This window comes from Cynocephalus volans, chromosome 4, assembly GCF_027409185.1.
Source record: "Cynocephalus volans isolate mCynVol1 chromosome 4, mCynVol1.pri, whole genome shotgun sequence".
In the NCBI taxonomy this organism is placed as follows: Eukaryota; Metazoa; Chordata; class Mammalia; order Dermoptera; family Cynocephalidae; genus Cynocephalus; species Cynocephalus volans.
In genome coordinates this window covers 158,164,491-158,191,417 of record NC_084463.1, presented here as the reverse complement: position 1 = coordinate 158,191,417, position 26,927 = coordinate 158,164,491, and the positions used below count along the sequence as shown (strand labels likewise).

At 45.8% G+C, this 26,927-nt stretch overlaps 3 protein-coding genes and 1 non-coding gene across 8 annotated transcripts; all 4 read left to right on the top strand.

The window, feature by feature from the left end:
• The first annotated feature begins 329 nt into the window (after positions 1 to 329).
• Positions 330 to 520, top strand: LOC134377489 (U2 spliceosomal RNA). Its single transcript, XR_010023527.1, has one exon. It is a non-coding gene; the product is annotated as a U2 spliceosomal RNA (small nuclear RNA).
• A 1,166-nt stretch (positions 521 to 1,686) lies between these two features.
• WDR74 (WD repeat domain 74) lies at positions 1,687 to 7,183 on the top strand. Of its 2 annotated transcripts, XM_063094012.1 has the most exons (12): positions 1,687 to 1,779; positions 1,861 to 1,967; positions 2,052 to 2,173; positions 3,892 to 3,967; positions 4,088 to 4,234; positions 4,398 to 4,499; positions 5,358 to 5,458; positions 5,555 to 5,610; positions 5,952 to 6,097; positions 6,213 to 6,269; positions 6,593 to 6,790; positions 7,169 to 7,183. In XM_063094012.1, exons 1-11 carry the CDS (start codon positions 1,716 to 1,718, stop codon positions 6,770 to 6,772), a joined length of 1,158 nt encoding a protein of 385 aa, XP_062950082.1. In that variant the 5' UTR covers positions 1,687 to 1,715; the 3' UTR covers positions 6,773 to 6,790; positions 7,169 to 7,183. The 2 variants fall into 2 exon arrangements, with proteins under 2 accessions (XP_062950082.1, XP_062950081.1); XM_063094011.1 differs by lacking the exon at positions 7,169 to 7,183 and having other exon boundaries at positions 6,593 to 6,813.
• TEX54 (testis expressed 54) lies at positions 6,972 to 7,371 on the top strand. Its single transcript, XM_063094013.1, is given in 2 exon segments — positions 6,972 to 7,066; positions 7,068 to 7,371. Coding segments are annotated over 2 exon segments (399 nt in total).
• A 320-nt stretch (positions 7,372 to 7,691) lies between these two features.
• STX5 (syntaxin 5) lies at positions 7,692 to 26,830 on the top strand. Of its 4 annotated transcripts, none has more exons than XM_063093708.1 (12): positions 7,692 to 7,819; positions 8,492 to 8,735; positions 9,786 to 9,856; positions 10,015 to 10,070; positions 10,359 to 10,429; positions 13,442 to 13,558; positions 13,639 to 13,695; positions 13,862 to 13,943; positions 14,411 to 14,517; positions 14,691 to 14,812; positions 18,353 to 18,433; positions 26,087 to 26,830. In XM_063093708.1, exons 2-12 carry the CDS (start codon positions 8,511 to 8,513, stop codon positions 26,244 to 26,246), a joined length of 1,149 nt encoding a protein of 382 aa, XP_062949778.1. In that variant the 5' UTR covers positions 7,692 to 7,819; positions 8,492 to 8,510; the 3' UTR covers positions 26,247 to 26,830. The 4 variants fall into 4 exon arrangements, with proteins under 4 accessions (XP_062949778.1, XP_062949781.1, XP_062949782.1 ...); XM_063093710.1 differs by lacking the exon at positions 7,692 to 7,819 and adding an exon at positions 8,128 to 8,267; XM_063093711.1 differs by lacking the exon at positions 18,353 to 18,433.
• Positions 26,831 to 26,927: the final 97 nt, after the last annotated feature.

The window sequence follows — 26,927 nt, the reverse complement described above, 5'->3', positions numbered from 1 at the left end:
CAGAGTGCGTACTTAACACAGGAGGAGAGAAGAGAGAGCCACGTACCAAGCCTCACGTTATCAACGTAGAAACCTCAGGGACTTTTAAAAGGAGAGGGGCGGGTTTATGCAAAACACTCTGAGCAGAGAGCACGCCCGCGAGGCAGTAAGGGACAATATTTAAGGTTTGTTTTCAAAACTCTCTCCTATTTTGCAGAATGATAATAAAAAAATTGAGTTAAAAAATATTAAGTGTTGGAGGGTGATCTAACCTTTAATGACATTAAGTATCACCATAACTGTAAAAGAGACAATAATGATAAGGCTGGCTGGGCGGCGACTTGGTTGGTATCGCTTCTCGGCCTTTTGGCTAAGATCAAGTGTAGTATCTGTTCTTATCAGTTTAATATCTGATACGTCCTCTATCCGAGGACAATATATTAAATGGATTTTTGGAAGTAGGAGATGGAATAGGAGCTTGCTCCGTCCACTCCACGCATCGACCTGGTATTGCAGTATTTCCAGGAACGGTGCACCCCCCTCGGGGGGAACTTACTTGGTTGAAAATCAGACTTGAGTTGGCATTACTGCTGTAATTGCCTCGTGTTAGTAAAGCGATAATACATAACAAGTAACTATCCTGTTTTCTTACGCAACCTTATCTGTGATATGATTTGCGCGTTTCTTTTATTTTGTGGCTGTGTCACGATCGCGCCATTGCCATAAAAAAACCAGTTATGGGGTTTTAACTTTCGATTTAGGAAGGGTGTGTACGCTGGTTCTACGGTTTTATTTGCTTATGTAGAGCCCTGTCGTGCACAGCTTGTGTGGTTCCGGCAGTAGAGAATGTAGGTTGGCGGGTGTGTTACTGTTTCATAGCCCTTGAGGACAGTAGGTGGCTTATTAATTAAACCACAGAACACTTTTCTACGTGAATTTTCGGAATGGGAGTTGGGAAAGCCACTCGCGGCTTCTCGCTTTCTGCTCTATGTACTGGTATCAAGTGTACTTTTACCCGCCCCGCCCCTCCTACTGACCAGCTGCCAAAAACAAGAACAAAACTCCACTTCTATCAACAGCATCACCGGCTCCTTACATTCCTAGTCTGGCACACAGGAAAGTGCCTGGACTCTTTGTCTTTGTTTAGCTCTCACAGTTCCACCCAAGATTAAACGGGGGCCACTCATCTAGGCCAAACAGCCAAAAACCCAAAGGGTATCACTGGACGTCTCAATAAATGAAAGACAAGTTATAGGGCTTTAAAATGACGCCCCGATCTCCACTTTTCAAAACGCAGCTCTGTTCCCATTTGGCAGCTTCATTTTCCCCCCCTTTGTTCTGTGCCTTTTACACTCGAGGATGAAGCCACGCCCCTCATTAAGGATTCCAGTCGTTTCTGAAGTGGGCTCCTGTCTAATAGTACAGTATACATATCACGTGACAGCAGGGAGTCGGGCTGGGCTGGCTCCACTCGGCACTGCGGGCCAGGAAGGATGCACTCCACTCCAAGTGCGAAATGATCGATTCACTCTTCAGACCTCCTTTAACAAGCATCTATCTCCCGCTTTCGTTTTCCTAAAGCAAAAAAAAAACCAAAAAACTGCAGCAGGAGCGGACCTGTTCTCTTCCCGCTCTTTAAACTCCCAGAAGAGGCGTTAATCGGGACCAGACGTGGCGCCCGCTGGTGACGTACATCCTGCGCCGGCAGTGCGAGCAGTCGGCTTCCGGGCTTTGCCATGGCGGTCTCCGTAGCGCGTTGGAACCATGTGTGGGTCGGCACCGAGACTGGGATCCTGAAAGGTGGGTGGCGGGGTGGAGCGTCGGGAAGTACGGGGGTCGATCGCTCGCGACCCCGACGCTACTGACGCCCTCGTCCCGCAGGAGTGAACCTTCAGCGAAAACATGCTGCGAACTTCACGGCGGCGGGACAGCCGCGGCGCGAGGAGGCGGTGAGCGCCCTGTGCTGGGGCGCGGGTGGCGAGACCCAGGTGAGTGGCCGCTGGCCGAGTTCGGAGCGGGGAGGCCCGGGCGCGGCAGCCTCGCTCCCCTCGCCATCCGCCCTTTGCTTGCAGATCCTGGTGGGCTGCGCGGACAGGACGGTGAAGCACTTCAGCACCGAGGAGGGCATATTCCAGGGCCAGAGACACTGCCCTGGAGGGGAGGGCATGTTCCGGGGCCTCGCCCAAGCTGAGGGGTAAGACCGATCCCCTCTCTGAATGGTCAGGTCGTAGGGAGATCGTTGAGGCTCCCTGAGGATGACGGAATAATGGCGATAAACCCTTAGGCGACACGGGCCTGGAATGGGTGACGGGGATCTAGGATCCTGCCTTTATTCGTTCATTCCTATAATACACAGTTATTGAACATCTGCTGAGTTTCAGGCACTGGGAGAAGTGGAAGAGCTGCAGATGAAGTTTCTGCCTTCGTAAAGTTCGCATTCTTTAGGGCTTTTTTTCTGACTTCATTATAACCTTCTGGGTAACCCTGAGCATAGTTGTTGTTTTTTTTTTTTTTTTTTTTTTTTTTGGTCTTTTTTCTTGACCGGCACTCAGCCAGTGAGTGCACCGGCCATTCCTATATAGGATCCGAACCCGTGGCGGGAACGTCGCCGCGCTCCCAGCGTCGCACTCTCCCGAGTGCGCCACAGGCTCGGCCCCTGAGCATAGTTTTGAGCAGGCTTTTGAATGCGTGCTAACCACCACCAACAAGGTGATGATGCTCCCAAAGTGAAGAACAGGAAAGTGCTAGTGGTTAGGTTACGAGCCCAGCCTTCTTCTGAAGATGAAGGAAGAAGGCTGTGGACAGGCTGCATGGGTTTGGTGGTGGTAATTCTAACAAGTGAGGTCTGAAAAAGATAGATGGGGGATAAGACGTTTGAACTGGGTTTAGAAGTTTGAGTAGAATTTTGACAGATGGAGAAAGAGATGAGGGCATTCTAGAAAGAGAATATTGCCTGGGCAGAGGCTAAGGATTGGTGGCAGGCCACAGGGCACATAAATAGGATAAATAGCACTTGGAGGTTGAAGCCAAGGAAGCGTTTTAATATGAGATGGACATTGTATTAGGTTGGGAGTAAATGTAAAGGGCTTTAAATGCTAGGTTGAGAGATTTGCACTTTTTTTTTTTGGTAGGTGGTGGGGGGTTACTAGTTTTTGAACAGGAAATGCCATGGTCAGAGCAGTGTGCCTATAGGAGTGTGGAGGATGGATGGAGAGAGAGCAGTTTGGAGATTGTTGATGCCACAGCTCAGGCAAGCAATACAGAGCCTGAAGCCAGATGGGGAGGGTGGGTAAATGTGAGAAAGAGCATAGGCTCAGGCTGCACAGATTTTGAAAAGAAACTTGCTTGGGCTTTTTGGGAGGGGTATTTTGAAGGAGAGACTGACATTTAGTGCCTGAACCCAGAACAGGGAACTTAAAAGAAGAAACTGGTATTGGACTTTGGTCAAATCCTAAATGCAGAGCAGATCCATTTCATTCTGTTCAGAGCTACTGATCCTGACTGCTGGTAATTGACTCAAGATTTGGAAAGACTAGCAGGGCCAGGTGCCCCCAGAAATAGCCGCGGAATAGTAAAAAGACTTTGCTTTGGAGTATCACAGACTTGATTTCTAGCTCTTGTTCTGTCATTTATAGCTTAGTGGTAAGTCTCTTAATTTCTCAGAGCGTCAGTTTCCTCACTTATGAAATTGGTAACCCTCACCCTGTTGAGTAAATAGCAGACAAGGAAGCTGGAAACAGTCAAGCCCTACCTAGAATCTAGTTAAACTAGAGGCTTCCTTACAAACTGGTCTGTTAGGAGGGAGTCTAGTTCATATGAATCAGAGGGTGTGTTGGCTGGGGCCTAAGAAACACTTTCACTCATTTATGTATATGTATGTAAGTCCCAACTCTATCCTTTCTCTACCTGCAGCACCCTCATTACATGTGTGGATTCTGGGATCCTCAGAGTCTGGCGTGACAGTGACAAAGAGGCATCCTCTGACCCAGTGAGGCTCACATACTCTGATGGTTGGGAAAGGGGGGGCCAGGGTAGGAGCCTGATGAGGGCTGTGGGAGAGGGAGGATTAAGGATTTTAGAACTGACCTTCATCTCCCATTCTTTTCAGCTCCTGGAACTGAGGGTGGGCCCTGGAGTATGTAGGATGTGCCAAGACCCAGCACACCCCCATGTGGTTGCCACAGGTGGGAAGGAGAATGCATTGAAAGTGTGGGACCTGCAGGGGTCTGAGGAACCTGTGTTCAGGGCCAAGAACGTGAGTGACGGGTGGGGAGGGCTGGGTCTGAGGTCAAGGGAGGCTGAGGCCACTGACTATGAGTCAGAGACCAGAGGAGCTTTAGGGAGTAGTGAAGGAGACCTGAACAGTGTGGCACACTAAGCCTCCCACAACCCTGTCCCCCATCTGTCTACCCCACCAGGTGCGGAATGACTGGCTTGACCTGCGGGTTCCCATCTGGGACCAGGACATACAGTTCCTCCCTGGATCGCAGAAGCTCGTCACATGCACAGGGTACCACCAGGTGAGGCACCAGCTCACCTCTACCTTCTCCTGGGTGAAAGCAGCATCCTAGAGAAACAGCCTCACTGTGCAGTACTGGTCCCCATGGAAGAGGTTCCATCCCGAACTGTCAGAGGGCGAGCACTTCCTCATCTGTTCCAGCCCTGTGGCTGAGTCTGTGACCTCCCGTTACTGCATTCTAGGATGTAGTTTCCTGAACTATGGCTACTTTCCTCTTAACCTGGCAGAGAGGAGAGAAGGGAGTGACCCCTTCACAGTGGGATTCACAGGGTGCGGGTGTCATGAGAGGACATTGGGCTGGGTGTTGGGAACTGGATTCTGGTCCTAACATAGCTTCTCTGATTTGCTTTGGGACCCAGGCCTGACTCCCGCCCCCCCAAACCCCACCCCACCTGTCTCTGGCCTCAACACCTCAACTTTACATGGCGGGCCTTACTGGGGATCTTTACGGCTCCTCTCATTTGAAGTCCTGAGACCCAGGCAGAGCTTGGTCACTGTATTTGCCCTGATTCCTTTGCTTCTGCACATATAAGTCTGATCTTGGTGATAAGCCTAAAAACACATATGTTATCACAATAGATGGTTCTCCCTTGTTCAGGTTAAACTTCTCTGCTTGAAATTCAGTACCCTCTGACTACTGGACACCCCTACACTCTTCCTAGATGGGACTCTGGGGGGACCTTTTTTAAGTTTTTTTTTGAGGCTGGCTGGAGTCATACATTTCAAATGAGAAAGGTTCGGCTGAGAGTGGGTCATAAAAAAGAAAGCACTGTCCAGATGAGGGGGTGAAGATATGAAGAATGCCAGAGAGCAGTGTGTGGGGTGAGGACATTCTTATGATCCCTCAGTCTTCTTTTAGGTCCGTGTTTATGATCCAGCTTCTCCCCAGCGCCGGCCGGTCCTGGAGACCACCTATGGAGAGTACCCACTGACAGCCATGACCCTCACTCCTGGGGGCAAGTGAGTGTTTAGAGGGGAAGGGCTAGGTGGGTGAGTGGGGCTCGGGAAGGACTCCAGGAGGTTCCTTCTGACCCCACCTGCCTCTGGTCTCCTCAGTTCTGTGATTGTGGGTAACACTCATGGGCAGCTGGCAGAAATTGACTTTCGGCAAGGTGAGTGGACTAGGTGGTGTTTGGGGGAGGGGAAGGGACAGGGAGGAAGGGCAGGGTTCCCTCTGATGTGGTGCAGTGAGACATTGAGCCCTCATTCATGTACCAGATTGCCTGGGTTTAAATCTGGCTTTCACCAAAAGCTGTATGACCTTGGACTAATTACTTCAACTCCCTGTGCCTAAGTTTCTCCACCTGTAAAATGGAAATATTAATGGTAACTCCTGTCTCAGCATTAAACTGAGGATTAAATATAGAAATGTAAAGTGATTAGAATAGGAAACACTCAGTAGATGGCTCTTGGCTGACCAGCTAGCACTGATGCTTCTTCCCCCCTTCTCTAGGGCGCCTACTAGGCTGTCTGAAGGGACTGGCAGGCAGTGTCCGTGGGCTGCAGTGCCACCCTTCAAAGCCCTTACTGGCCTCCTGTGGCTTAGACAGAGTCTTGAGGGTACACAGGATCCGGAATCCACGGGGCCTGGAGCATAAGGTGAGAGCCCAACCCTCTGGACCACACCCGCCAGTAACTGGTGGTTTCTTATGCCCCCCATTCATGTTTCTATCTCAGAGTGCTTGAGATCCTTAAAGCCCCTGATCTTTTGCAGGTTTATCTCAAGTCTCGACTGAACTGCCTCCTCTTGTCAGGCAGAGATGACTGGGAGGTGAGCAGTTGGGTCTAGGAATGTGGGAGCCAAGGGCATAGATGGTTTCTCTGTGGAGAGAGAAAGGAAGCAGCTGGAGCACGGACCTGGGGCTGTCCATTTATCTGCTAAGTTACTTAATTTCTCTCAGGGGCATTAGCATTTGAAGTCTTGACAGTGTTATTGCCAAGGATGACATACCTGAGAGTATGGATGGTAGAGGCTTCTGGGAGCAGGAAATAAAAGGTGGTGGTACCCAGGGGGATTATTTCCCTGCTAGAGCATCCTTCCCTGTGGGTCTGTCACCGTACCTCTGAATCCTAAGCTTTTTTCCAACTCACCAGGATGAGCCCCAAGAGCCTCAAGAGACCAGCAGAGTGTCCCCAGAAGACACAGAGACAGATGAACTTTGGGCGTCTTTGGAGGCAGCTGCCAAGCGGAAGCATCCTGATTTGGAACAGACCCAAGGGGCTGTCCAAACCAGACGGAGAAAGAAAAAACGTCCAGGGTCCACCAGCCCCTGAAGACCCTGTGCCTACTTTGTAAATAAACAGCTCAACATCCACCATGATTCTGAGCCCCTTGTGATGGGAGAAAGGAAACGGGTAGCTTGGGCTAGGGCCTCCCCGAGCTGGGACGGTGGGGTATCTGACGTCACAAAAGCGGGGCCTGGAGTCAGGCAGGCTGGCGTGGGTGGCACGGAGTTCGGGGCCGCTCAGGGCCATGGGCTGCTGCCAAGACAAGGGCTTGCAGACCTCCAATGAGGTGGCCATGGAGAAGTCCGAGGAACGCGAGGAAGGTGGGACCACAGACACAATGAGGGCCTAAGCAACCGAAGAGGGGGCTGCCCCTCGGGGACCACCTAGGAGGTTGGACGTGGGAGGGTAGAGCTGAGGTCAGCGGGCTCCTTGTTCCCGCAGGCGACGGAGATATCAACTTGGACTCCCCGGACCACCAGACTCACAAGTCGAACGAGAGCCTTCTGATAACCGTGCTGTGGCAGCGGCTATCCTTGCTCAGCCGCAGGGGCTCCTCGCGGTCATCCAAGAGGCAGTCAGACCAGGCCCAAAGGCAGGGGAGTACGATCCATGAAGAGGCCCAGGAGGAGCCGGAGAAGGGGTGACCCTAGCCCTGCTCTCAGCCCGCCCCAGCCTCCAGAGAATAAAACTTATAACGTGGACCTGCCCGAGAACTTGTACCTCTGCAGCTCACTCCGGGGGCACTGGACGCGGGCACTACGGGGCTGCGGGCTCTTTAAGGTTTTACCCCGGAGGGTGGCCCCGCCCCCTGGGACCCGACTCCATTCCTCAGGGGCGGGGTCACGGCGGCAGCCTAGCCAATGGGAGGGCGGAATCGCTCTGGCATCCGGGAGGGAGGCGTGTCTCTCTAGTCGCCGCGCTCGAAAAGGCGTGACACGGCTTTCTCGTCACCGGGGGTGGGGTTACGTGTGGGTGACGTGGCAGCTTTTAGTCTCCGGTCGGGTTTCGGCGGCTTCAGCGCCCGGGGAGGAGGCGGTGACAGCCCGGGGGATTGTGGCAAAGGCGGCGGCGGCGGCGGGCGGCAGAGAGGAGGTAGGATTCGCTCTGAGGGGTGTGGCCGCCGTGTCTGCTCCGGGACAGCGGCTTTACGGAGGCGACGACGGGCCGGAGGGAAGGGAACCAGTGGCGAGCGAGCTAGTCCTGTCGGCCCGGCTCCGGATGAGTGAATACGTCGCCGTCCAATCAGAAAAATGCCCCTGTTGAGAAAGACGTGGGCATTAGCTAGTCAGTGGCTGCAGTCTTCCAGAAGGCGGAACTTGGGCGGGGGGGTGGGACTTCCTGTTTCAAATAAACACTTAGTGGTTCCCCCCTCGGCTGCCCGAAGTGTGTTCCCCTCGAGAGGTCCGTCACCGTTTCTCCGTGAGGGGTCGAAGGAAACCGTGGCTACGAGACAGCCCGGCTAGGGCCTGGGACAGTTGCACAGGCCGGGCTGGAGCATCAGGGCCACGGGACCTGGCTCTGGCCCTGTCTCTGCTTCAAGGTACCCAGCCCGCGCTCTGGCCGCCAGAGCCAAGTTGGAAGAAGAGTCTGAGGAGGGTTAATTTGGGCCAGGGAGGAAACTGGGCCCATCCCGCTGCGGCCTTGGTTCTGCGGGTGGCCTTGGGCGCGAAAGTCGGTGCCAGGTGCAGAAGAGGATTTGCTGGTTGGGGGGAGTTAGTGGGGAAGAAAGCTACCTCGGGAATGACACTCTCTCCTCCACGACAGTCCGAGGTTATGCGTCTCAATGATCCCGCGGAAACGCTACGGGTCTAAGAACACGGATCAAGGTGTCTACCTGGGTCTCTCAAAGACACAGGTCCTGTCCCCTGCAACTGCTGGCAGTAGCAGCAGCGACATCATCCCTCTGCCCCCCCCAGTGGCCCTGGTCCCTCCCCCTCCCGACACCATGTCCTGCCGGGATCGGACCCAGGAGTTCCTGTCCGCCTGCAAATCGCTGCAGAGCCGTCAGGTGAGGACCTGGAGTGGAAAAGGCAAGGAGTGAGCCTTACATAGAAATGGGAAGGGCTATGCTCCAGCACTGTTAACTAAAATAATTCTTGGGGGGACCTGAAGGAAAACTGATAGGCTTGGATGAAAACAAAAGAGTCTACTAAGTAACAGAAGAGGTGAGTGGGTTAGCTAACTAGTGGCAAGGAAGGACCTGGACTTTTTTGTGAGGAATCCCCTGGAGGGTAGGATTGCTGTTCCAGTAGGAATACCTCAGACAGCTACAATGATTTGGTTTGGATGAGGAACATGTTCTAGAAAGAGCATTTCGCTGAGAAACAGGCACTTAGAATTCTAGTTCCGGTATAGTATAGTATAGTTCTACCACAAGTTTGTTCTGTGACCATGGGAAGTTAGTCAGTCTAGTTGGGCCTCAGTTTTTCTATCAGTAAAGTGAGGAGAAGTTTTCTAGGTTAGTAGTTTCTAGCAAAATCATTTTGGAATTTTTTTTAAAAATTCGATTTCCTTGTTTCATTCAGTCTAGATTTTCTGAATCCAAGTGGAACATGAGTAACTGTATTTTTCAATATTTTTACGGTTCAGCTCTTGTTAACAACTGCTCTTCTATATGATCTCCAAAAGTTTTTCGGTTATCCTCTCTGATTCCCCGATCCGAGGAATAGAACGGCAGTGCTAGCTACCATTCATTTAATGCTTATGCTGTACCAGATAGTTGACTAAAGTACTTTACAGCCGTTATGTTATGTAATGTTAGCAACAATAGGAGGTGGGTGGATTGTCTTCGTTTTATAGAAGAAGAAATAAACGTTGAGACTGGTTTAAGTGACTTGCTCCAGATCCCCCAGCTAATAAGTTGTGGAATCAAGATTTGAACCAGGTCTACCTGTTGTTAAATCTGGGCTCTAAGCTACCACTGCTGATAAGTCTAGCTTATTTGGTGGTAGACGACACCAGTACTAGAAAGAGAGTTTAGTGGGCCCATGAGAAACAGTGAAAACTGGAAATGAGGAGGGGTAAACTAAACTTGTCACGTCCTGACATTGCTTTTCAGAATGGAATCCAGACAAATAAGCCAGCTTTGCGTGCCGTCCGACAGCGCAGTGAGTTCACCCTCTTGGCCAAGTGAGTTGAGAGAAGCTTTGTGATGGGGTGATACAATGTCTGAGGAGAAGTAGGCTTGCCTTGGCTGTGAGGGCTGGGATTGGTTGTGCTGGAGCAAATGGGGGAATAGGCCCTCTCCTGCCCCTTTCTGCAGTGTTCTCACTAATGATTGTTTGCAGGCGCATTGGGAAAGACCTCAGCAACACATTTGCGAAGCTGGAGAAGCTGACAATCTGTGAGTGTTCTTGGGGTCTTTTAGAGGTGGGGCAGTAGGCCGACCCCGTGGCGCACTCGGGAGAGTGCAGCGCTGGGAGCACAGCAGTGCTCCCGCCGCGGGTTCGGATCTTATATAAGGACGGCCAGTGCGCTCACTGGCTGAGTGCGGTACGGCCGGTCACAAAAAGACAAAAAAAAAAAAAAAAAAAAAAAGAGGTGGGGCAGTGAACCAAAGAGGGCTGAGGAGCTGCGCTCCCTGAGCTTTGTCTTTTACCTCACCCTTCATGCTTTTCGTTTGTCTCTGTAGTGGCAAAACGCAAGTCCCTCTTTGATGACAAAGCAGTGGAAATCGAGGAGCTAACATACATCATCAAGCAGGTGAGCTACCAGCCATCAGGAGAGCCTGCGTTTCCATCAAATCACCTTCATCATTTTCTATTGCCATGGAGGTTCAGAGCAAGTTTCTAGAGCCAGCCCCAAACATGCTGCTTTTCTATCGAGTCAGTAGACAATTTTGATCCTCTATTGTGTACAAAGTACTGTGTTGGGCACTGGTGACACCAACATGAGACAAGATTCTTGCCTTTAAGGGCTTGTTGTCTAGAAGTGTTATCTGGCTCATAAACCCATACTTAAAACTAGTAGGGGGAGAGAGGTACAAAAAAGATGAATGAGACAGTCTAGGGACACTGGGAAAGATTTGATAGAGGGGGTGAAATCTGAGTTGGATTCAAGGCTTGTGTAGAGGCAGTGGAAAGACATTCTGGGCAGAAGAAACAGCATGTGTGGAGCATGGCTTATAAAAGGGAAAGGTCAAGTCTTTGCTCAAATGTGACCTGCTCAGGAAGGCCTACCCTAATAATGGTGTTTAATACTCCATCAACCCAACTCTCATCCCCCTTACCATGCTTTCTTTTCTTTTTCTATAGCACTTGATATATTCTAACCTTCTTACTTATTATTATCTTATTAACTTATTATGTTTATTGTTTGTTTCTGTTCCGTCCCACCTATCCCATCCCCCCACCAAAGAAGAAAAAGAAAAACATAAGCACCACTGTGATTGTCCATTAGAAAGGGGATTATGGCAGAAGCCAAAGGGCAGACCCATTTAAGAGATGCTGTACTGGTAGAAAAGAGAGGGTTCCATTAACTGTTGGGGTGTTATCACTTAAGCATTTAAGAGCCAGCTCACTGGATTCAGACAGACTTGAGTTCACATCCCAGGAGTACCACTTATGTTGTGACCTTGGGTAAGCTCCTAAGTGCTCTGAGCTTCAGTTCCCTTTTCAGTAAGAAAGGGATAATAACAGTACCTACTTCACAGGGTTCTTGTGAGGGTTCATTTGTTTATTTTTTTCAATGACTGAGATTATAGAGTAACCTTTTCAGGGCCAAGACTACTTTAAGATGGGATGATCTAGGCTGGTCTGGCTGAGATATGACATTTGAGACCTGAATGGTGAGGAAAAGCTAATCATCCAGAGACATGGTGGGAGCACATTCCAGAAAGTAGGATTGAATAGCAAAGGGAAAGGACCTGAAGTTAAGGTGACTTGATGCATTTGATGAACACAAAAGAAGCCAGTGTGGCTGCAAGTGTAGAAAGGAAGTAGGAGACTGGTATGGGATAAGGTCAGAGGAAGGAGGAGGGGCCAAACCAGAGAGAGCCTGTGCAAGCCAGCTGAGGAATTTGGGTTGTATTCTATTGGGAGATATTAAGCAGGGGGATAACATACCTTGATTTTTGTTTTAAAGATCACTGTGGTTGCTGTGAAGGCAAACTAGAAGGAAAGGAGAGGTTGGAGGTTGGAGAATTTTTTAGAGACAACTAGAGGTTGGAGAATTTTTTTTTTTTTTCCCCCCCGTGAGCGGCACCGGCCATTTATATAGGATTCGAACCCGCGGCGGGAGCGTCGCTGGGCTCCCAGCACCGCGCTCTCCCGAGTGTGCCACTGGCTCGGCCCGAGGTTGGAGAATTTTTTAGAGACAACAGAAGGGGGCTTGGACTAGGGTGGGTTTGGTAGAGAAGGAGATAAGTAGACAGATTCAGAGTATACGTTGTAATCAGTCGGATTCTTTGTGGGTTCCTGATAGGTTCCATGTGGATTTAAGGGAAAAGAGAAGAATTAAGGATGGCTCTAAGTTTTTGGTCTGAGCACCAAAACTTAGATGAGTGGTGATATCATTAATCAAAATGGAAAGAAGGATGAAGAGGGGGATGGGTGGAAATGAAGAGTTCTTCTATTTTTTATGATAAGTTTAAGGATGAAGATAAAATTATAAGCTGCTTAGCATGTTACATGGCATACAATAAACAATACAAAGTTGTTATATTTGACACAGTGCTGAGTCCACAGTAAGAACTCAGTAGATTATAGTTGTATTGTGGCATATAGGTGACTTAAGGAGATGTAAGAATGTGACTTCTAGCTTGAGTGCTTAGGTGGGAAGTGGTGCCATTTTCTAAGCTAGAACCCTAGGGGAGGAGATTTTGTGGGGAAAAACCAATTTTGGACATGGGCCTGTGAGGAGGCTACAGTAACTCCAGATGGACAGACCAGGCATCAGTAGAAATGAATCCAGGGGTTTCAAGAGTGAGCGGGGTTGGGATGCTAATTGGAGGGACTATTGGAGGGACTCCAGAGGTTGTTTAATCCAGCTATTTTCTTCTAGCCTATTTCTCATGCTCACTATTTTTCTGCCTCTTCCTCCTCCTCTTTCTGATCCTTCCCTGGCTCTGGCTACGCTGAGGCAAGCCTTGTCTGCCACCCTGTGCTTCATCTCTCTTGTCTCACATGGCCTTTGGCAGCAGGATTAGAGAGCAAATGTCACATTGGTCTGGTGTAGAAGGCCTGGCTGTGCTACTAACTCACTGTGTGTGACCTTGGGCAAGTCACAGTTTTTTCTCTTTGGCAATAATTTTGAAAAGGAATTCTATGTATACAAATCATTTTTTTCCCTCTGGGGAACTATAGTGCCTTTGACTCCTCTCTTTTCCTGAGTATTGTCCAGGTGCTTTGCTGGTCAGCGTGCTCTGGGTTTGAGAGTTTGGCCTTTGACAGGATCCTTTGGCCATGAGCATGGCCTCACCAAGCGGAGCAGGGCAGTAGGGTGGAGAGGTAAACAAGTGATTTATTCACAAATGGATGAGGCCCTACTTTGCCTCTTCCTGGCTCTTCTCTGTATGGATTGAGCCAGAGAAAATACCAGACCTTGGAAAATCTTAGCAGGCCTTTGTGGTCTGACTGTCTGGGATACTCTCTCACTCCTGCTATTAACTTCCACTCTGTCCTCCCTGCCAGAGATAGTCCCGGGGAGAGATGCTGGCTGAGGACTGCTTGGTTAATACCATTGTTTTTTGTGTGTGTATGTGGGCTCTTTTACCAGGACATCAATAGCCTCAACAAACAAATCGCACAGCTTCAGGATTTTGTGAGGACCAAGGGCAGCCAGAGTGGCCGGCACCTGCAGACCCATTCCAACACCATTGTGGTCTCCTTGCAGGTGGGACCTGGGGGAGGGAGGGAGGTAAAAAGGAGGAAGGTGTTGTCTTCTTTGCCTGACCCTCTCTCCTTTTCTTCTAGTCAAAACTGGCTTCCATGTCCAATGACTTCAAATCGGTTCTAGAAGTGAGGACAGAGGTGAGAAGAATCTGTATAGGAGGGATAGGAATATGGGGGTACAGGCCCAAGGGGGAAATGGGAAAGGGGCAAGTTCTGCAAGGTTGTGGGGCCAATAGGAGGGATCTTTGTAACATGCCTGCTTTCTAGAGGCCTCAGGACCTTTGCATTTCTTCCCCAACCCCAGAACCTGAAGCAGCAGAGGAGCCGGCGGGAGCAGTTCTCCCGGGCACCTGTGTCAACCCTGCCCCTTGCCCCCAACCACCTGGGTAAGTCACAGGCAATACATGAAGCCCTGGGGGGTAAGGCTTACTTACTGTGGTTGTGATGGGATCCTCTAAAGGCAGGCAGTGGGTGGGAGAATGGAGGGGCAAAGAAGTTGCTAGGCTTTATCTCTCAGAGGTCAAATCTGATTGTTGGAATTCATGATCCACACTTAGTCTATCACATTCTGACTATTGGGGTAAATTCAGTCATGTTCAGAATGACAGAATCTAATATTTTTTGTATACTTTATTCAAATTCTCTCATTTAGTTTTCACAATCACTCTTTGAGAAAGCAGCTATTATAATCCCCCATTTTACAGGTGAGGAAACTGAGGCTCAGAGAGGTTAAGTGACCAGTCCAAGGTCACAAGGTTAGTAAGTGCCAGAGCTGAGATTCAAATCCAGAGCTTGTTGGCTTTGGACCTGCTTTTAACCACTAAGATGTGCCATATCCTCTTTCGTCCGCCAGGGGGTGGTGCTGTGGTTTTGGGGGCAGAGTCCTGTGCCTCCAGGGATGTGGCTATCGACATGATGGACTCTCGGGCCAGCCAGCAGCTGCAGCTCATTGACGAGCAGGTACCCAAGCTCTGAACTGGAGAAGATCCAGCTCCTCTGTTGTCCTCCTGTGGTCCCCAAGAGAGTGTTTGGAGTGTGCTACGGGCGAAATGGCAAGCTGGGAGGGTCCTAAAGATGCAGGTCCTATCCTGAAGAAGCTCACAGTGCTCATGTGCTCTCTCCCTCTCCTGAAGGATTCCTACATCCAGAGTCGGGCAGACACCATGCAGAACATTGAGTCTACAATTGTTGAGCTGGGCTCCATCTTTCAGCAGTTGGCACACATGGTTAAGGAACAGGAGGAAACTATTCAGAGGTGAGATGTTCTCTCTCTCACCCCAAACAAAAAAGCCTTCTCTTCCCCAGGATTGGCACCTTGAAGTCTCCAGGGACAGCTTGATGCCTTTTGGAAGAATAGAGTGAACCCTGCCCACCCACAGGCCCCAGTTCACCTGCTTCCATCCACTCAACAAGTATTTATGGAGGACCTGTTCCATGTCAGGCACTCTTCTAGATGCTGGAGATATAGTGGGGAATAGAACAGGAAAGTCTCCATTTCATAGAGCTCACTCTGTTTCATGTAGTGTGTGTATGGAATTTGATAGGGCAGATGAGGACAGCTATTAAAAAGAATTGACCAACAAGAAAATTTCAGGTAGTGATAAGGGCTATACAGAGAATTAAAGTAGGATGATGTGTTAAGAAAGTAATTACATCAGATTGAGTGGCAGGGAAGGTTGCTCTGAGGATGTGACATTTAAGCAGAGATCTGAATAACAAGAAGGATCCAGCCATGCAAATGAGAGAGGAAGGTTGTTCTGGGCAGTGAAAACAGAGCAAAGGTCCCATGGTGGGGCAGTCTTGCTGTATTCAGGAATCAAGAAGGCCAATATGGCTAGGAAGTAATAAGTAGGGATAGAGAGATACAGGGAGATACCGGAGGGATGTGGGCAGAGCCCCACCAGTGGGAAGACCTCTCTGTTCCTTTGGCACCACCTACTACTGCAAGAGGCATTTTATCTGCTGTTCTGTGGCACTTGGCGTTCATTCAGTCAGTTGTGGGGACAAAAGAGAAAAAATGGACAAAAGAGACAAAGATCCTCACCCTTGTGGAACTTAACATCCTAGTAGGGAGATGATAATGAGACATAAACACGATGAGTCAATTGTCTAGTATGTTAAAAAGTGATAAATACTAAAAAATAAGAGCAGGATAAACTAAGAGTGCTCGATTTGGAGGGGCAAGTTATAATTTTAAATAGGATGGTAAAGTAGTCCCCATTAAGAAGGTGTCATCTGACTTGGGAGAAGGACAGGGAGTTAGTCACGTAGACACCTGGCAAAAGGAAGAACCAGTGTAAAGGCCTTCAGGCAGAAATGTGTCTGATGAGTAAAAGGACAGCAAAGAGACCACTGCAGCTGGGGAGAGTTGTACAAGGTCACAGGGGAAAGCAGGGACCAGTTCACATAAGGCCTTTTGAGACCATTGTGAAGCTTTGGCTTTTACTCTGAGTGACATAGGGAGCGATTGCAGGGTTTTGATGAAAAGGTAACACCATCTTACTGCTATTTGAAAAGGATTTCTCCTTTTTATTTGGTGACAGATTGTAGGGGGCTAGGATAGAAGCAGAGAGATCACTGTAGAGGTCTTTGCAGCAGTCTAGACAAGAGGTGATGGTGGCTGGGACCAAGGTGGAAGCAGTGGAAGTGGTGAGTAATAGTTGGATTCTGGATATATTTTTAAGGTAGAGCCAACAGGATCAATTACTTGATAAGAATGTAGAGTATAGAGAAGAAGAGCTTATGATAACTCCAGGTTTTAGATGTGAGCAACCGAAGGGTTCATGGCTTTCACTTAAAATAGGGCTGGCTACTTGGGGTAGAGCAGGTTTAGGGAGAAAATGAGTTCAATCTTGGACACATCTGACAAGAGGTGGACAGTTGTCTGTTAGACATTTAAGTGGAAATGTTGAACAGGCAGATGGATATGTGAAATTTAGGAGACATGTCTGGACTGGAGATAAAAATGTGGGCAGAATTGGACTTTGAATTGGGTAAAGAAGTATGTGTAAAGAGGAGGATCAGGCACTTTTCCTTTTTTTTTTTTTGGCAGCTGGCTGGTATGGGGATCTGACCCCTTGACCTTGGTGTTATCAGCACCACACTCTCCAAAGTGAGCTAACTAGCCAGCCCCCTGGGGCCATTTTTGAACTCAAGTCTCTGTCCTGGGAGGAGACTGAAAAGGAACACAGCTGATGAGGTAGGAAGAAAAATAAATGAGTACCATGTCCTAGGAGCCAAGAGAAGAAAACACATCAAGGGAAGAGTAATCAGCTGGGACAAGTGTCACTGATAGGCCAAGCAAGATGAGAGCTGAGAATTTAATTGGAGTGTTTACTTCATTAATATTTAATGTAATTTTTGATAAGGTTGGATTTAGATCTACCATTTTACTGTTTTCTGGTTTTCCCTTTTGGTTTTTGTTCCTCCGTTTCTTCTTTCCTGTCTCCCTTTGAACTAATAGAAATCTTTTTTTCCCCTTAGGGGAATAGAAATTTTTTTTAGAATTACATTTCGGTTTGTCTGTTGGTATCTTAGCTATACGTCATTGATTTTTTTAATTAGTGGTTGCTCTAGGAATTACAATATGCATCATTAACTTTTCATTGTCTATTTCATATAAAATGTGAGAACTTTGCAAACTTCTCTATCCTTTATTATGTAGTTATCATATTTGTTGCATCTACGTACTTTATCAATCCCACAGTACAATATGTTTTAAAGAAATTAAGAGAGGCCGGCCCGTGGCTCACTTGGTAGAGTGCGGTGCTGATAACACCAAGGCCACGGGTTCGGATCCTATATAGGAATGGCCGGTTTGCTCACTGGCTGAGCGTGGTGCTGACAACACCAAGCCAAGGGTTGAGATCCCCTTACCGGTCATCAAATTAAAAAATAAATAAATAAGTAAATAAATAAAGACATAAATAAAAAAAAAATAAAGAAATTAAGAGGAAAAAATAGTCTTTTATATTTACTCAGATATTTACCATTTTTAGTGCTCTTCATTTTTTTGCTGAATATACAAGTTTCCATCTGGTATCATTTCCCTTTAATCTGAAAAAGCACTTCCTTGGGCATTTTTTGTAGTGCAGGTCTGCTGTTGACAAATTCTTTCAGTTTTCTTTTATCTGAAAAATCTTTATTTCACCTTTACTCTTGAAGGGTATTTTCTCTGGATATAGAATTCTGGATTTAGGGGCTAGCTGGTTAGATCAATTGGTTAGAGCGTGGTGTTATACAGAAAGGTCAATAGTTTGGATCCCCATACTGGCCAGCCGCCAGGAAAAAAAAAAAATTCTGGATTTACAGTTTTATTCTTTTTTTTTTAAAAGATGACCGGTAAGGGGATCTTAACCCTTGACTTGGTGTTGTCAGCACCGCGCTCACCCATTGAGCTAACCAGCCATCCTTATATGGGATCCGAACCCATGGCCTTGGTGTTATCAGTACCACACTCTACCGAGTGAGCCACAGGCCAGCCCTACAGTTTTATTCTTTAAGCACTTTAAATGTATCACACTTACTGTCTTGGTTTCATTTGTTTCTTATGAGAAGTCAGTGTTTATTTTAATTGTTATGTGTGATGTGTTTTTCTCTGCCTGCTTTTTAATATTTTTTTTCTTATTTTTGGTTTTTAGTAGTTCACTGTAATGTATCTAGATGTGATTTTCTTTAAATTTATTATGCTTGGAGTTCTCTGAGCTTGAATGTGTAAATTTATGTCTTTCACCAAATTTAGGAAATATTTGGCCATTATTTTGCTTCTTTTTGTCCTCCCTTTACACACACACAGTTTGAGTATTCCTTATCTTATATGCTTGGAACCAGAAGTATCTTGGATTTCAGATTTTTTCGGATTTTGGAATATTTGCAGGTACTCGTACTTAACTAGTTGAGCATTCCTAACCCAAAAATCTAAAATAAAAAATATTGTGTGTTTGTGTGTGTACATGTATATGAGGGTACTTCAAAAACTTCATGGAAAGATTTGTATTATCTTTTAATTCTATTTTGCTTGAACTTTTTGAAATACCCTCATATATACGTGAGGCATCTTCAAAAAGTTCATGGAAGAATTCGGATTATCTTTTGTTTTTTGTTTGTTTGTTTGTTTGTTTTGAGTTTCTACACCCGTCATTGACTTATCATCTTTTAATTCCATTTTTCCACAAACTTTTTGAAGTACCCTTGTGTGTGCATGTGTGTGTGTGTGTGTGTGTGTGTGTGTGTGTGTGTGTGTGTGTGTGTGTGTGTGTTTTCCTTTCCAATGTCATCAATCTGCTGTCAGATTGATAACATTGTAATAAATCCATTTGGGCAGTTTTTTATTTTAGATATTATATTTTTCAGTTTTAAAATTACTGTTTGGTTCTTTTTTGTAGCTGCTTTTTCCCTGCTGAGATTTACTATCTTTTCAGTCATTACAAGCATGTTTTCCTTCAGTTATAATAGCTGCTTTAGAATGTTGTCTGATAATTTTCAACATCTGGGTAATCCTAGGGTTGGTCTTATTCTTTACCTCTCTCTCTCTCTCTCCCCCCCCTCCCCCCGCCCCTCCCCTTCCCTCCCTCTTTTTAATTTTAATTTTGTGGCTGGCTGGTACAGAGATACAAACCTTTGACCCTGACATTATCAATACCTCATTCTTTTTTTTTTTTTTTTTTTTTTAAAAAAAAGATGACCGGTAAGGGGATCTTAACCCTTGACTTGGTGTTGTGAGCACCACGCTCAGCCAGTGAGCGAACCGGCCATCCGTATATGGGATCCGAACCCGGGGCCTTGGTGTTAGTTATCAGCACCGCACTCTCCCGAGTGAGCCACGGGCCGGCCCTCAATACCTCATTCTAACCAACTGAGCCAACCAACCAGCCTGCCTTTTCTCTTGAGTATGGATCACAGTTTCCCATTTCATTGGATGTTTACTAATTTGGGATTATATCTTGCATGTTATGATTAATGCATTACAGAGATTCTGGATTGTTATGTTATTCCAAAGAACATTGACTTTTTTGTTTTAGCAGGAAGTTAACTTGGCTGAACTAAGGTAGTGTTTTTTATATTTAGTCTGGGGTTTATAGTTGTTATTTATGGAATGGCTGGTCTAATAGGAGCTACCCAGTCATAACTGGAAGCAGAACCTTGAGGAGTGAGAAATAGTCATTGGATTCAACAATGTGGATGTTGCTGGTGACTTTGAGTCAGGTTCACTGGAGGAATCAGAGCAAAAGCCTGGATGGTGGGGTTTAAGAAAGAATAGGAGAGAGCAACCAGGAAGAATAAGAATAGACAGTGCTTTCAGGAGTTTTGCTTCAAAATGGAGCGAGGAAAAGGAGTGATAGCTGATAGGAGAAGTGAGTCACAAGTTGTTTTATTTTTATTTTTCGCTGGCCAGTACAGGGATCGAATCCCAGACCTTCATGTTATCAGCACCACACTCTAACCAACTTAGCTAACTGGCCAGCTGGAAGAAGTTTTCTTTTTTAGTTTTTTATTATAAAAATTTTTTAATTTACAAAAAAGTTGAAAGAACTATAATAAATACTTATATATCTACCCCCTAGATACAACAGTTGTTAACATTTGGCCAGATTTGCTTTATCTTTTATTTTTTTGGAACCATTTCAAAGTAGGTTGTAGATATCATGATACTTTACCCTAAAATACTTTAGCAGGTATCTCCTGAGAATAAAGGAATTCTCTTTAAAAACCACACCCAGTTGTCACATCCATCACAATTACCAATTTCCTAATATATCTAATATCCAGTCAGTGTTCAGATTTCCCCAGTTGTCCTCAAACTGGTTTTTTAGTAGCTTTTTAAAAACGAAATCAAAAATCAAGCAAGATTTATATGTTACTTAGTTATGTCTTTATTCTTTTATTATACTCCTCACCCGTTCCCCCTCCCCCTTTTTTTAGTTGACTCTGAAGAAAGAAAGCTAGGTGCCTTGTAAAGTGTCCTATATCCTGAATTTGTCTGAATGTTTTCCTCACATTACCGTTTTTCTATCCCCTGTATTTCCTACAAAGTGGAAATGGGGTCTAATTGTTTTACTGGATTTAGGTTAAACATTTTAGGAAGGAATAGGAGCTTCTCGGGCTGGCTGGTTAGCTCAGTTTGTTAGAGCATGGTGTTATAACACCAAGGTCAAGGGTTCAGATCCCTGTACTCAGCCAGCCACCAAAAAGAAAAAAAAAATAAAAGTATGTTTGTATACCAGTGGGAATGATCCAACAGAGAAATAAAAATTGATGCTGTAGGAGAGAGGAGAGAGTTCTTGAAGTGATGTCCTTGAGAAGCCAAAAGGAAGTGGGATCCAGTGCACAAGTCGAGGGCTCGGCTGTAAGAAAAGCTGGTTATAGGTGGGAGGGCAGATGCAGGGGTAGGTGGTGTAGTGGCAGTTCTCTTCAGACTACTTCAGTCTTTGCAGTTCAGTAAGAAGAGAGGCCATTAGTAGAAAGGATGATGGAGAGGAGGTGTGGGAAGTTTGAGGAAGCTGCCAGTGGACACAGTGTCGTCCTTTTGCTCTTAGGCCTTTAGGTAAGGTCCAGTCTGGGTTGATCTTTATTCCCCACAGCACCTAGTGCTTTTACCCTAGGTTGTTAATTATGTGAAACTTAGTGAACACCTGCATTTGTATAAAACAGGTTTCCCAGCACTCATCCATTAAGCAGCATCACATTTAATTGATCAAAGCAGACACTTGGAGATTGATTCGATAGATGTGAGTGGAGTAGGCTTCTAAGAAGTTTCATTTTTTTACAAGCTCCATAGGAGCATCTGATGAGTATCCAGGTTTGGGAACCACTGATTAAAAGGATGTGTATTTATTTATTCAAGTACTATACATTGAGTACAAGCCATTTATAAGGTACTGTGACCACAGCTGTCTTGATTTTAGTGTCAAGAGAATTAACCGATTTTTATCTGATTCAGCTGAGACCTAAAGAACCCCTTGCCAAGTTAGGCCATAAACACTAGCTCCTCAGGCTATGATGTATTTTGAATATTAGAATATTGTTATAGATTCAGTAAAACAGAATTATTAAAGACATTTGGGTTTTTTCCCTAATGCATATGTGGTTAAATAGTTAGAATTATAGCATATATGCAACTTTACATTTTAGTTTTCCTTGGAACAGTGTCATAGATATTTTTCACTGTACTCATTCATTGGTTTAGCAAACATTTGTTGCTGCTGTGGTCTAGTCCTGCTGGGTCTGAGGATAGGAAGGTGAAAGACCATTGTGGTCCTCATTGTGCTCGCTGTCTAGTAGGAGAGACATTAATTGACAATTACAGTTCAGTATGATAAGGGCAAGAAGAGAAGGGGGATGAGAGAACTCAGAGTAAGTACCTCTCCTGGATGGGGTAAAGGGGCCTTCCCAGAAGTGGTAGCAAGCTAAGACTTGAGGGGGAATGCCAGCCAAAAAAGGGGAAAGGAAAGACAGTTACATATGGGAAAAACACAGCACAGAAATGAGAAAAGGCTTGGTAGATTCAGGAACGCAGAACTATTCAGTGTGGCTGGGGGAGTGGTGAGAGATGGAGCTAGACAGGCAGGGCCAGATCACAAATGACCTGTATGCCACAGCAAGAAGTTTGGTCTCAGGATGAGAACACAGGAGGAAGCAGGTTGGTAGTTGGTGAGGGAACGAGGTTTGTTCCGGACATGCTGAGTGTCAGACTCCATGGGACAGCTAGGTGGCAGAGTCCAGTAGGCGTTTGATGCATGGTTTGATGTTCAGAAGAGAAGGCTGAGCTAGATATAAGGACTTGGGAGTCAGTGGCCTCTTGGTGAAACCATGGGCATAGACCACCCAGGGACCTTGGGTAAAGTGAGAAAAGGGACAGGATAGATCCCCATGGATTCCAGGGATGTTTGGAGAAGGGGAGGATTTGTCCACAGAGACTGACAAGGAAGGTTCAGGAAGATGAGAGGAGAAAGTGGAGAAGAAAGATATGTCTTTAGAAGCTGCAGCAGAGGAATTTTAAGAAGAAGGCAATAGTTATTTCTTAGTGCTCCTGAGAAATGAAGTGTGAGGTTAAGGATGTGTGTGAATTGGATCAGGGGCCAGCAGTTTAAGTTGAGTGGCTCAGAAGCAATTTTATTAGTAGTTTGAAACATAAAAGGGAAGTAGAAAGAAGAGGAAATTTGTGGGCAACTTTATACAAAAGAAACTAAAATTTCGAAAGAATGAATTTTTGAAATAGGCATAGGCATTCATATGCTTGCTCCCTGCATGCTGGTGTGATTTTTATTTTTTCTAAGGTGTGAGAACTGCTGACCTAATGATACTCAGTCATTTTCCTTTTTCCCTTCATTTTACAAATGAAAATATTCAAACTACGGAAAAGTTGGGAGGATAGCACGATGAACACCATATTCCCTTCACCTGCAATCACCAGTTGTTAACATTTTATCACATTGTTTTCTCTCTCTTGTTTTTTTTATGAATCTTTTGAAAGTAGGTGCAAACATCATGGCATTTAATCCCCAAATACTTCAGCACAAGTCTGCTAAGAATAAGGGGTTCTCCTGAACAGCCACAATACTGTTATCACAGCCAAGAAAATGAGCAGTTTCCCAACGCTGTCCAGTACTCAGTCAATATTCAAATTTCCCCAGCTGTTATTTTTTTTTTTTAATTCTTAGCTTTTTTCCCTTCAATTAAGACCCAGGCAAGATTCACACATAGTATTTTTTGGTGGCTGGCCAGTACGGGGATCTGAACCCATGACCTGTTCTAAGAACACCGTGTGGTGTTATAAGCCTGTGTTCCAAACAACTGAGCTAACTGGCCAGCCCTCACACATAGTATTTGATTATGTCTCTTTAGTCTGTCTTTTGTTTTGTTTTTTTTTTGTTAACATCAACTTTTTGTGTGTGTGTCCAGTGTTTCCTCATGATTAGATTTAAGTTAAGTATTTTTGACATGATGATCACATCAGTAGGCACTTGATGAGGTTTTCTCTTTAATAGTGATGCCAATTTGGTCACTTTTTAAGTTGGTGACCATCGGACTGAGTATCTGGAGAGTGATACTTTGAGTCGATGTGAATGTCCAGCTCCCCCTACATAATGATCCTTGCCCGAATCATGTTAGATTGTGTTACAAAATGGTGATTTTCTAATTCTAACATTTCTTTTACATGATTAGAAGGCATTCTTCTGTAAAGGAGCTTTCTCTTGCTTTCTTTGTCTAAGTTATCACTGTGGAATCATGGATTTTATTGTTTTTGTTCGATGTATTATAATCCATTATTATTATTGATGAAAATTAGGTTTCCTAAATCTGGCCATATGGAGCCACTTGAAGTCAGCTTCTGTGTCCTTTTATTTTATTTTATTTTTTCTGGTCAGTAAGGGGTCGTAACCCTCGGCACGGTGTGGTCTGCACCACGCTCAGCCAGTGAGTGCACTGGCCATCCCTATATAGGATCTGAACCCACAGCCTCAACGCTACCAGCGCCACGCTCTCCCAAGTGAGCCATGGGGCTGGCCCTTCTGTGTCCTTTTAACATGATCCCATTATTCTTAATCATAAAGTTTTGGGGAAACTGAAACTCAGAAAACTACACTCTCAGGTTTCCTAATTGTGGCCAAGTAATCCTTCTAGTTCTTTGGCCCACTGCCTTCTTAGGCTCAATCATTTTTTTTTTAATTTTTATTTATTTATTTATTTATTTTGGTGGCTGACCAGTACAAGGATCTGAACCCTTGACCTTGGTGTTGCAATTTTTTTATTGTGTTTGTCCCACCTTCTCATACTTCACTCTGGTTTTCTCACTTCAATTTCATCATCTGTCCTTTCTGTTCAGACAGACTCCAGCTTTTGCTTGACTCTTTACCTCTAATTTTTCTTTCTCTCTATAGATATTCTTTTGTCCTCCTTCCCTTGGAAACTTTTCCCGTTTTCCTCAGTCCTCTCCTTCCCATGCCATTATTTTCTGCCTCATTCATTTCTATTTTCTAGTTCTGCTACTTCCTCTGACTATCCCATTGGTTCCTACTTTTGTTTTTTTGTTTGTTTATCAATAGAGCTCTCTTCTACTAGTTTTCATCCATGGATTCTTATTTAAAATCTTTTATATGCCAGATTGCATTTATTAAGTTTATCCATTTTTGTTAAGCAGAGCCATTCATTACTGCTAATACAAGGAGATTTATTCGATATAACAAATGCACCCACACTGAGATATGTAATTATAGCCAAAAGCCAGGAAACCTGATAATTTAGTTAGCCTCTCTGACATAAATAGGAAATCACAATTCAGGCTCCTGTATTTGAGACACTGAGATGAGCTCACAGTTCTCATGACCACCTTCCCAAGACCTTGGGCTTGCAGCCACTGGCCCAGCATTTCCTCTCACTTTCCAACTGGATTGCCAGGCCCCACTGGCTTTTTCATACTCACAGCTCGCAAAGGCTCTATTCCCAGAGACTTCCTTTTCAAAGACCAGGGTTTGTGTTTGGTTTTTAGGATTGTATATGCAGATCGGCTAGGGATTTTTTTTTTTTAAAGCTAGTCAAGTGGAGCAGTGGGAGTAGAGAAGGAATGAAAAAATTTGTAACTGGTTGTGATCAATTAGTTGTAAACACTCGTGCATGCAGCACCCCTGCACTCAGAATTGCCACAGGGAATGTTTTATTTTCCACAGTAGTATCACAGTAGTATCACCCATTCTCCCCTCACCACCCTCAGGCCCATGAAGTCCTTCCTCTGAGGACTTCTCTACACCCTAGAGAGAGACATGTTCTCCAAATAGGTCTTTTCTTATTCCCTGACTTCCTGTCCATATCAAGTTTTTCTTCTTCTCTCACTCAGAACCAGGATTTCCTGACTAGAATGATCTGTGAGCTTTTTTCCTTTATTGTAAATGCAATACATGTTCTTTATATAAAAATCAAGAAATACTGATGAGTAAAAAATATAATAAGTAATATTTTGGAGGCTCTTTTGGGTTGGGGACTTTATATTTATTTTGTCATTGAAGACTGGCAACAACCTGAGAGGAGGTAGGGTTTGTGTTATCCTCATTTTGCAGATGAGGAAAATGAGACTTGAGGTTAAATGACTAACTTAGAGTTATAACATAAGCTAGTAAGTGGCAGAGTTGGTTTTTAAACCAAAAGCAAGACTTGTTTATATCATCCTTCCAGAGCCTTTTCTATACACACATATATATACAAAAATGGGGTATTTTGGGCCGAGCCTGTGGCGCACTCGGGAGAGTGCGGTGCTGGGAGCGCGGTGACGCTCCCGTCGCGGGTTCGGATCCTATATAGGAATGGCCAGTGCACTCGCTGGCTGAGTGCCGGTCATGAAAACGACAAAAAAAAAAATAAATAAAAATAAAAATAAAAATAAAAATAAAAAAATAAACAAAAATGGGGTATTTTATATAAACACTTTTTACTTCTATATATTGTGACCATCTTTCCATGTCAATAAATAGACTTCAACAGCATTCTTTTTAATCCAGTGTCCTTCTGTTTCCTCTCCTCCCGGCCCTTTCCCCAGGATCGATGAGAACGTGCTAGGAGCCCAGCTGGACGTTGATGCTGCGCATTCAGAGATCCTCAAGTACTTCCAGTCAGTCACCTCCAACCGGTGGCTTATGGTCAAAATCTTCCTCATCCTCATTGTCTTCTTCATCATCTTTGTGGTCTTCCTTGCCTGAACCCTCTCCACTCTGAGGCACTCCATGGGGGTTTGGGACCCTCCTGGTAGGGCAGATGGCCAGAGTTGCCACTGAGCCTGTGCAGGGTGCTTGGGAGAAAGTCCCTGTTTCCCTGGAACTGCTAAGAATGGCCAGTGCCCTGATCCTCCACCCTTATCTCTGGCCATCCCTTTCTCCCCTCACCACCCTCAGGCCCATGAAGCACACAGTTCTGGATTTGGACTCTGCTGTGAAGTGGCTGGAAGGGAACAGAGGCCAGCTGGGGGCCAGTGGGGGAGGTTGTCTCCACTGGGAGATTTTTATAAACTTTCCCCAGTCTCTCCCAAAGGAAATTTTGGCAGCAAGGGGTGATGATGCCCTTCCCCCACCCGAGAGTGAAGAGAGGAAGCAAAACTGTCCCAGGGACCAACTTTCCCATCTTGGTTAGAACTTAACCTCTTCTTCCTCTCTTCACCATGTGAGGCAGGGGACCCTAAGCCCTTCAGCTGCCTGCACAACCCCCAACATCGGCTGCTGGTGACTCTCAATCTGCCAAATGTGCTGCAGCTCGTTTTCTCCCAATTACAGCAAGACTGTCAGCCTCACTAGCCATGTCGTCATTTCTGGGTGGGAGCGTCAAAGGGCCTAGGCAGTAGCAGAACTGAAAGGGTTGGGCTAATGGCCCTACTGCTGACCCTGCCA

Bases quoted from the DNA above. Each gene is read 5' to 3' on its own strand.
- WDR74 (XM_063094012.1), top strand. From the start codon at position 1,716: ATGGCGGTCTCCGTAGCGCGTTGGAACCATGTGTGGGTCGGCACCGAG. The intron at 1,780-1,860 runs GTGGGTGGCGGG...CTCGTCCCGCAG, and splicing joins CGAGACTGGGATCCTGAAAG to GAGTGAACCTTCAGCGAAAA. The intron at 6,270-6,592 runs GTGAGCAGTTGG...CCAACTCACCAG, and splicing joins CAGGCAGAGATGACTGGGAG to GATGAGCCCCAAGAGCCTCA.
- STX5 (XM_063093708.1), top strand. From the start codon at position 8,511: ATGATCCCGCGGAAACGCTACGGGTCTAAGAACACGGATCAAGGTGTC. The intron at 14,813-18,352 runs GTGAGATGTTCT...ACACACACACAG, and splicing joins CAGGAGGAAACTATTCAGAG to TTTGAGTATTCCTTATCTTA. The intron at 18,434-26,086 runs GTACTCGTACTT...CCCTTTCCCCAG, and splicing joins GGATTTTGGAATATTTGCAG to GATCGATGAGAACGTGCTAG.